The sequence below is a fragment of the Micrasema longulum genome, unplaced genomic scaffold (genome assembly GCF_059751315.1).
Source record: "Micrasema longulum isolate JH-2025_06_02 unplaced genomic scaffold, ASM5975131v1 h1tg000225l, whole genome shotgun sequence".
Lineage (NCBI taxonomy): Eukaryota > Metazoa > Arthropoda > Insecta > Trichoptera > Brachycentridae > Micrasema > Micrasema longulum.
In genome coordinates, this window is record NW_028277430.1 from 216,567 (window position 1) to 226,627 (window position 10,061).

Here is a 10,061-nt window from a genome sequence, read left to right on the forward strand (position 1 = left end):
GGACGGTTAGAAATCTAGCCCCATCTACACATTTTAAAAATTGACTAATAAATTTAATGATATTTGAAAATAATAATATGAAGCGCATGGACGATTGGGATTCTAGACCCCAAATACAAAATTGGGTATTTTATAGTTGATATATAGAAGCTAGATAACCAATCATCGTGCAGCTACAAGACGCATGGACATGGAGTAGAATTCCAGCAAGATAAAATTAATGAGATCAATAAATTTCCAAAAAAAAAAACGAAAACATAGAGCAAAGTAGTAAATTTGTCAAGTGTTCTTACCAAGAAGTAAGCAATAAAAAACTTAACAAATAAAGCACTGTTTCAACATTATGGTTAACAAAAGGAGATAGACGTCCGAAGAGAAGCTTCTGTAGACAGCAGGTAGATACGATCGCCATGTGGCCCACTGGGTGCTTCTTACCTTCATGTAAAAAAATGATGCAGCGCCCTATGCACTATTAGGTGCGGAAAGGGAATGGATAAATGCGTTGAAAAAAATCCCTAATTACTCACACACAGAAAATAACCGTTTTTTGGGTGAATTATTCGTATTGATGTACAACTTTTTTGACGGAGTTGAGATTCAATAGAGATAAAAAAAACTTTTTAAATATGAGAATATTTTTTTAGTATTTTATGGTCTCTGATATATTTATTTAATGTTTTGTTTTTAATAAAAATAAAAAAAATTAACTGTTCGTTCTGTCGCATGGTGTAGAATACCCAATCCATCACAAACGGTACAAATTCTGACAGCTGCATCATTCTGTGTACATACAGAAGGAAGTTAAGAGTTTTCCTTGATTTTATTTATTAATTTATTTATATGGTAAATAGATTGCAAACGTTTGCGGTAAACGAGTTGTTTTATTTTATTTTTATTTTTATTTATTTTTATTTAATTTTATTTGGGAAATCAACAGTTCTACATACATATTTTTAGTAAACAAACAGATATAGTGTATAAACTCAAAACTAATAACAGATTTCCACATAGTATACAAAGTTAGTAAATAAAATATATTACATATCAAATAAATACATACAATTTATACATATAAAAATGTTATTTTCATGTACTCAATAATCAAAGATTTTTTAAATATTTATTTTAAGAACATTAAGTTACTGTAAAAGTGCTTTGTCGTGAGTACTATTTATAATATAATATATTATACTTTATACATGGTATCATGAATAATTAAGGGGCTAAATCAAAATTGCTTTTAGTAATAAAGACATAAACAATGAACTAACCATGCTGACTAAATGGACAAACGGCGTAAGTATAGCCTGTGAGCTCGCCAATACATGACAGATGACATTAACATAACCATAGAAAAACATAGCAGTTAAGCTCTCAGAAGTAAAGCAACGTGAATGCAGCAATGCTTGAACTACATGTCAATAATATTCTAATAATAAATAATATTATTTGGCCATGCGGAACTTTAAAGCACACCTTGGTTTAATTACTAATAGTATTTTATCGTTTAGGTAGGTGTATTTAAAAAAAATGTTGCGTACCTGAAAAAAGCACAAATAATTATGTTTTTGTAAATGATGTCAGTAGCGACACTTAGAGAGTGGCTTTGTGACGTTTTGACATTTTTTATAAGAAATTCATGGCGTAGCCGAAATACTGTTATAAAAACGAGGATGTTTTTGTTGATTGACGTTAGCAGGCGCTACCCAGGGGCGACTTTGTGACGTGAGAAATTATTTAAAAAAAGAGATTCATGGCGTAGCCGAAATATTGTAATTAAAACGAGGATGTTTTTGTTGATTGACGTTAGCAGGCGCTACCCAGGGGCGACTTTGTGACGTGAGAAATTATTTAAAAAAATAGATTCATGGCGTAGCCGAAATATTGTAATTAAAACGAGGATGTTTTTGTTGATTGACGTTAGCAGGCGCTACCCAGGGGCGACTTCATGACGTGATGAAATTATTAATTTAAATATTTTTTTCATTTTACATAGCGTAGCCGAGATAAGAAATTGCGTGGTGTTTCGAAATTTAACCGTGTAGGTAGCCGCCTAGTTACAATATTATTTTTGTATTTGTATAACTCCTGTTTTATAATGTTTATGTATTTATCGCTATAAGAATTAAACAAAAGATAGTTTTTACTTTTAATCGCTATCCGTTTTTTAAATTTTGTTTGTAACACTCAGTAATATTTATTTTTCAAGTATTCAATGTTATTTTTGCATTTTAATTAATATTGTTAATATAAAGCGTATTTTTATTTATTCGAATTTACTAGACTGTTTTTATTACAAAAAATAAAAATGCATATTTCTCTATGTATTTTTCTGTTATAAACAATCTATTAAAATAATACACATAAAATTTCCATTGTCTGTTGATTTTGTTTGCAATCTTCTTTTTTTTCGATGGTTATAACTCTAGGAAATTCAAAGACAATATTTTTTTTACTGTCATATATTGGCGAGCTCACACGCTATACATAGCCCGGACAAACACAAACTTACTTACACTTTGTAAAAAAAAACGAAAAACATTTTTAATAAAAAAATGGAATAAAACAGATGCTAAAATAAACGATGAACGACCTATTGAAATTTAACATGTAGAATAATTAGTACTAACAATAGACATACAATTGAAATAGACAATTTTTATCAATAATTCAATTAGAAAAATAGCATAATTAGTATTTTTTTTAAATCTAGAAATTGGCTGCAAAAACGTAAAAAATATATATTTTTTCAAGCCTGTGTATAAACCACGGGGAACAGAACACCAAAATGACATAAACAGATTACAAAGCCAGCAAAATAAAATATGGAAGTTGGTTTATGATCTCCATTATCTAACACCAATCGGGTTGTGGTCCTGTGGTTAGTGTCTCGGACTCACGGACCAAAGGTCTGTGGTTCGAATCCCACTCTACCCCAACTTGATTCCATTTTCTGATAGTGAGTTATTTACAACTCGTTGAAAATGGTCCTCAAAATTAAATATTCGGATAAAACATAAGAACGCAAATATTTCTTTAAAAAAAAAAATTGTTTAAAAAAATATACAATCAAATTTAACCAAACGTTTTCAAATATAATTTTAAAAATTTATTCGTAAATTAGTCGCTTGTGTTATTGTAGACAAAAAATGTAATATTTTAGAAAAATTTAATAAACACTGACATACTACGAGAATATCAGAACGACATCACATATAACATTCAACAAAAAATAAATCAGCTATAAAAAAAAACTAAACAAAACACTTCAAAACAACCATTTCAAAAGATGTTAAAAATGTTACCACCAACAAAATAGTATCAAAAAAATTTAAAATAAATATTTTGTTGAATGAATGTGATAATCCGAAAAGGTCAATAAATTAAGTTCAAATAAAAAATACAAAAAACCCCATACATACAAAACTAGATACAAAAAAGGTAAGATTTAACAAGGCGAAAAACAGAGTGTTAAAACACATTATACAAAAGTTTAAAACTGAATAATAAGCTACCTAAAAAACAAAAAATAATTGTATGCCTTAATTTTTTTTAAAAGCTTCCGCTTTTGAATCCTCTATCCTTATCTCTGTTTTGTGTAAATACATTGAATTCCTTCCTTAAAAGTTTGGAAGATGTCACGAATGCGATGAAACCGGTAAATGGATTTTCCAAATTTGTGGATTAAAATATCACTCATCTTTTATTTCTATAATAAATTACAATGAACTTCCATCAAGAGTTTTCACATAAAAACTTAAATGCTTTACAAAATTCATTAAAAATTTCGGGACCTAAAAATTCGTTAATTCCTAAAAATTTTCTTGTTTACATGTATTCAAAATAAATGTTTAATGGGCTTATCACTGTTTTTTTTTTGTTTCCATCATAAGATATTGTATTTATAATATTATATTTTCCCCACCCTTAACGGAGATTAAAGCACTTATCTATCCCTGAGTATAGACAGGGGGGTCCCATAGACCAATATGGCCGTTCCAATCTACTAAGTTGTTTGAGAGCGTCTAACAAACCGCAAACTGCCAATTTGCATTGACTTTAGAGAATCCTTTGATGTGTCAACGCCAAAATTCAGGGTTGTGCCAATTTGTAAATTTCAGAATTAAATGAAAACAGTACTATAAAATTATTATATTAAATAAAATACTTTACCAACAATGTTTTGAGTTTATCCAATTTTTTGTAGACAAGGACTGGATTCAACCCCCTAGGGGGCTGTTAAAATTAACACAGTACAACAGAGACGAAGAACATTTTAGAGAAGGAAATAAGAAGTCTTGGCATCCACAGGGCTTATCACCTGTCATTGGCTGGTTTAAGTGGCCACTTTACACACTGTGTAACATCAAATGAAGGTACAAACAATAAAGGTTTCAGCTCTTTTACTTAACAAACGTCAACAGATGGAGAAATTGAAGGAATATAGATGTTCAAATGTAGGCAGAATGGTGAATGTTACACAGTGTGTAAAGTGGCCACTGAATGTATTAATTTGTATGATGTTATGAATTGTCAAAAAAGTTGTTTTTTTTATTTACGGTCCCAAATGAGTTTCTAATAACTCCTGGGAGTATAATATGTAATTTTTGTATTATATGTTTTATTAATATCTAATAAAAAAATAAAATTTAAATAAACCAGCCAATGACAGGTCCTGTGGATGCCTAGACTTCTTATTTCCTTCTCTAAAATGTTCTTCTTCTTTGCTGGATCATGTTAAATACTTAACTGTTAATATTTAAATTTAAAAATAAATTGTTGCCCGAATACATGTTTTGTGATGTTCTGCGTAATAACGAATTTAATCGCTATCCTACGAGGGAGGGTGAAGATTTCAGACTCCCCTAAACAAGAATCCAGGCAACTCAAAACAATCTGTATCAATAAAGACTTAAAATGTTTAATAAGTGGCCAAAAGAAATTACGGATACTGGGTCTATCGCATCGTTTAATGGGATGGCGATGTTTTTTGTAAAAAAAAATTTCTTCAATTCTTCCATTTCTTGATTTTAGATGTTCCAACATAGGCGAAATGGTGAATGTTACACAGTGTGTAAAGTGGCCACTTAAACTAGCCAAAGACAGGTCATCAGCCCTGTAAATGCCTAGACGTCCATATTCCCTTCTATAAGGTATTCTCCATCCTTGTTGTAAATTGTTAATCTTAATGACTCCCAAGGGGGTGAAATCCAGTCTTTCGTCTACAAACATTTGGACAAACTCAAATATTTTAATTCTATAAATACTTCCATACTATAATTCTAAAGTACAGCGGTCATCCCTAGTTTTCAAATACATTTTATATATATGCATTTATCTATTTCAAACGAGCCCCCACAATATTTATAACTATGTACTATATATTAAGCACACATTTTAGTAAAAGCTTCCAGTATTTTAATATATTATATGGAATATTAATTTCTCAAATATTAAAATCTTGTATTATATATAAAATATTTTAAGCTGTATTACGTATGTATATGTAATTCAAAATACCATATCCTTTTTACCTTGTATTATTTATTTATAAAATTTACCTTTTCACTTTAATAATAGCTTAGAATATAGAAGAGAATTTTGTAATACTTTTTTTGTGGTTCTTGCGATAAGATGCTGATTTATAATATACGTCTTTAAATAAATATTATAATCTGCATCACCGACTTTTTGTACATAATGTTAATTGTACATTGGTGGGTTAATTGCCAAATGACAAATTCTTCCAACCAACCAATAAAATAAAAGCTTTATTTTTATAATTCAAGTTACAATACGTATTCTATGGAAAACAAAAATAAAAGCAAAAGATGTATAAAAATAGAAATAAACGTATTTGTTTATAAATTACATTAAGTCGATACTGTTACTCAATGGGAAAAGGGATAAAAGAGGAAAGAGGAATGGAGGAGACATAAGGGAGAGAAAGGTGATGTTTCTTCAGACGTGATTTGAACATAAATAATGTAGAAACATCTTTGATGGTGGATGGGAGATGATTCCACAGTCGATTCGCATGGACACTGTATGAGTTAGAGAAGAAAGAGGAATTGTGAATGGGTTTTACGAGAGTGCTTTAAGAATTAGAACGAGAGGTAAACCATGAACTGATAAGCGTTGAAATTTTTTGCGGAGGTATATAGGAGCGTTAGGACTATGAAGTACATTGAACAGAAGTGAGAGGGAGTGATGCTCTCTCCGCTGTATAATTTTGAGCCATTTCATTTGCCTACGATAATCAGAAATGTGGTCATATTTCCTAAGACCAAAAATGTACCTTGTGCATGTATTCTGAAGTCGTTCAAGTTTATCAAGTTGTTCACAGCTTAAATCAGTCATGGAAACATCAGCGTAATCTAGAATGGGTAGTAGTAATGCTTGTGTAAGGGTGCATTTAGTATTAATGGGTACGAATTTTTGCAACCTTCTAAATGAGTGAAAGATATTTTGCGACTTAATTCATAAGTATGAGCTCGCCAGTATATAGATGTTCATGCATTAGTAATCCTATTTCTACTACTATTACTACCATCACGCCATTTCCCGGTAGGGGTAGCCAGAGAGAATGGATCGCCACACACGTCTATTGTGGCATATATTCCTTGTTTCTTTCTCATTCATACATCTTGCGATCTTGTCATACATGCCTTTCAGTTCTGTCTGCTTTTGACATGACCAGACATAAGATTTTGGATTATATTCAAACATTGAATTTAAATAGGTACCTAGGGACTTGTTTACGTTTGCATTCCAAAACTAAAAATATTTTTTATTCAAATAATGAATTTAAGTAGGTACCTACCTAAGTACTTGTTTATTATTGAATTCCAAAAAAAAATCAATTTCGGAACTCCAGCTCGGCTCTTCTTACCAACAGGGGAGCACTTTATTCATGAATGTGATTTTCAAAAATGTAATTATTTTAAAAATAAATAAATGGGAAGAAATTGTAAGGAATGTAAGGAAAGAATCTGACTGGGATTCATAAAAAGCGACTGTTGTTTGTAAACATTCACAATCAAAATTTTTTTTTGCACAAAAAAACATCCTTTATTATTTTTTGTATTTGTGCATTCTCGTCAAATGCAACCTGGTAGGACGATGAAAAAAAGATTTGCGCTTCTAACTTTTTTCGTACAGATTCGATTGAACATTTTAATATTTACGAACACGCACAACGCAAAGATCTACATTTCGCTGAAAACCGCACGTAAATCGGTTAAGCCGTTTAGGAAAAGTTCAGTGACATCATACGTACAGAAGAAATATATATATATAAAGATATGAGTTGCAAGTATAAAAACATGTATATTTAGTAGTTAACAATCTCAGTAAACATGAAAATAACCCCCAAAAGTGACAAAACTCCACCCCATATTAATCATCAAGATACAACATAAACAAAGTACCTAGTTAATTTGAATTCCCCCACCCTCGTCCTGAGTGATTTCTCTCAAAGCGCGCGATGACGTGGATTGATGACGTCATTAAAAGTCATATTTTTAATCAGAAAAACTACTAAGTCCTTTCTATGGAAACTTCCGTTTTGTATACGTTCAAATGTAGGTAAATTCTGCCATCATAAGCACAAACGCAGCATTTCGACGAAAGTTGCAAAATTAATTAAATATGAAGAAATGTTCTAATAAAATAATTCTAACTATTCGATGTAAAGCAAAAAGCAGTAAAAACAATATTTCAGTGCGAAAAATGATTCGTTATTTTTTTAAAGTTTTTTAAGTAACTCGTCTAGGGATTTGTGAGGAAAAACAAAGTATGACACATCCAGGTTTCATACTTTAAAGTAATTGATACATCAGAGTAGGCACCTGGACTTCATTGTGAACAGTTTATTATGCCTTTTGCGAAAAACATTTTGACTTGGAAGAACAGGGATGAAAGTAGGCAGAGTGTTTTCGAAATGCGATCTCTCAGGCGGATTCATGTTAGTTTCAAACTTTTTTGTAACCGTTTAAATTTAAATATAACGTTATTCCATTGCTCGAACGTATTAGTCCATAGGGAACTGCATTTTTACACCAATCGCGGTGTAACTCGAATTTTGAAGAATCGAAAAACAAATATTAAGAAGATCACAAACTATGAATAGATACCAATAAAAATTTACGAAATGGATTAAGAATAAATAATTGTATTTTCAAAATCAATATAAATATTGTGGAGTAATGTTTTCATACATAAATGTAAAAGAGAAATTTAGTGAAAATGTGTTGCTAGAAAAACGTGACGTGTTTGGCCTTGGTTGTTGTGACGTCAAGTCTCGTGATTATGTTCCAAACAATTTTCTATGGCCAGGAACAAATAAACATGAATCGTGACGTATTAGGGGCGTGGCTAATGGACGACCCATTGTACGGGAATTCAAAATTACAAATTTATAATTTTTTTTTTCTGAACAGTATTTTATAGAACTTTATTACATTAAAAATGTAAAAAAAAGTTATATTTTTATATTATCGAGGCCAAACATATCGGGTTTTTGTAGAGAAATGATTTAATTAATTTCTTTTTAAAAGTTATGTATGAAAACATTTCACATCAATTTCAGATTTTGAAAATACGATTAATTTTTCTAAATCCATATCATATATTTTTATTGTTATCGTTAGTATGGTCTGCTTTCCGTTTTGATTAGATTTTGGCTTTGTAAACAGAATAACGCTATCATGGACTAATGTGTCGTAGTATTTTTTTAAAAGTCATATTTGGAGGGCCGGTAATCGATACAAGCTACTCTTTATCTCGAAAAAACGAAGAATTCTATCGGACAATTTCCTTTTAATAAATGACAAAACGAATAAATTACATAACTCATTTTTATGTGAGCCATGTGAGAGCCACTCAATACCATGTGAGCAAAGCTGCAGGTAAAAGCTAGTAATAATATATAGTTTAAAAAGACACTTACCATCACCGCTTTGACTGTTGTGAGAATGGTATCCATCTTCTGCAAAAAAAATCAAAAAATTATAATGTATACCTAAAAATAATAAAATTAATTTTGATTGATTAAAAAATGTGCTTACCACCGCCACCAGGGTCGCTTCCGCTTCCGCTCCCCCCTCCCATCATATCCTGTGTGTTCGCGTGCATCAACTTATGGTGTCCCATAAGATCGCCATTCGTGTCCAGTCCAGCGCCCAGCACGCTCAACACGTGCTGCTGTTGCATGTCATGGTGATCTTGCAGCTCGTGCCGGTCGTGGAGCTCGTGCCGCTCGTGCAAATCATGCCGTTCGTGCAACTCGTGCCTGTCGTGCAGCTCGTGCCGTTCGTGCAGATCGTGCCGGTCGTGCAAGTCATGCCGGACGTGCAGATCTTGCCGGTCGTGCAGATCTTGCCGGTCGTGCAGATCTTGTCGGTCGTGTAAATCTTGCCGGTCGTGCAAGACGTGCCGGTCGTGCAGGTCGTGCCGCTCGAGCATGGTGTGCTGTTGCTGCCCGGGCGAGTGGCAGTGCAGCTCCATCACGCGCTCCATATGTCACGATGGATCCAGTTTTACGGTGTTGCGTTGACTGGCTTGAGAATGACTATGACTGGCTTGGGAATGACCCTGACCGGATCAAAATAACTATGATTGGCTTGATAATAATCCTGACGGGCTTGAGAATAACTATGATTTACTTGGGAATAGCTGTGACTGGCTTGTGAATAATTGTGACTGGCTTAAGAACGATTGTGATTCACTTGCGTCTGTTGTGACTGATTCTGACATAACAATAACACATAACGACTGCTTTTGTATAACACTTTTTGAAATCGACACAAGTATCTTACTGAAATAAATCACCAAACATTTTTATTAACGCATTCTTAATTATTTACTTTATGTTCACTATTTTGTAAACATTGTTTTAACTGGTATGTACAATAAATTCGGATTGATTATAAAGATTTTTATGTAATCTGTAAGTTATTTAAAGTAAAGATTTAGGCTTTCCAGTATGTAAAATAATTTAAAAGAATCTCACGTACACCAATAAAGGTTTCACTTCTTTTATTTCACAAAATTCAAAAGAG

At 31.9% G+C, this 10,061-nt stretch overlaps 1 protein-coding gene across 1 annotated transcript in view; it reads right to left on the reverse strand.

Moving 5' to 3' along the window:
• The window catches only part of LOC148283520 (uncharacterized), a 146,221-nt gene extending 136,702 nt beyond the window's left edge, over positions 1–9,519 (reverse strand). The window contains exons 1-2 of the mRNA XM_088243694.1: positions 9,069–9,519; positions 8,951–8,989 (exon numbers count right to left, since the gene is read on the reverse strand). Of these exons, the coding sequence (XP_088099820.1) occupies positions 8,951–8,989; positions 9,069–9,519 (490 nt within the window). The remainder of the gene's footprint in view (positions 1–8,950; positions 8,990–9,068) is intronic.
• Positions 9,520–10,061: the final 542 nt, after the last annotated feature.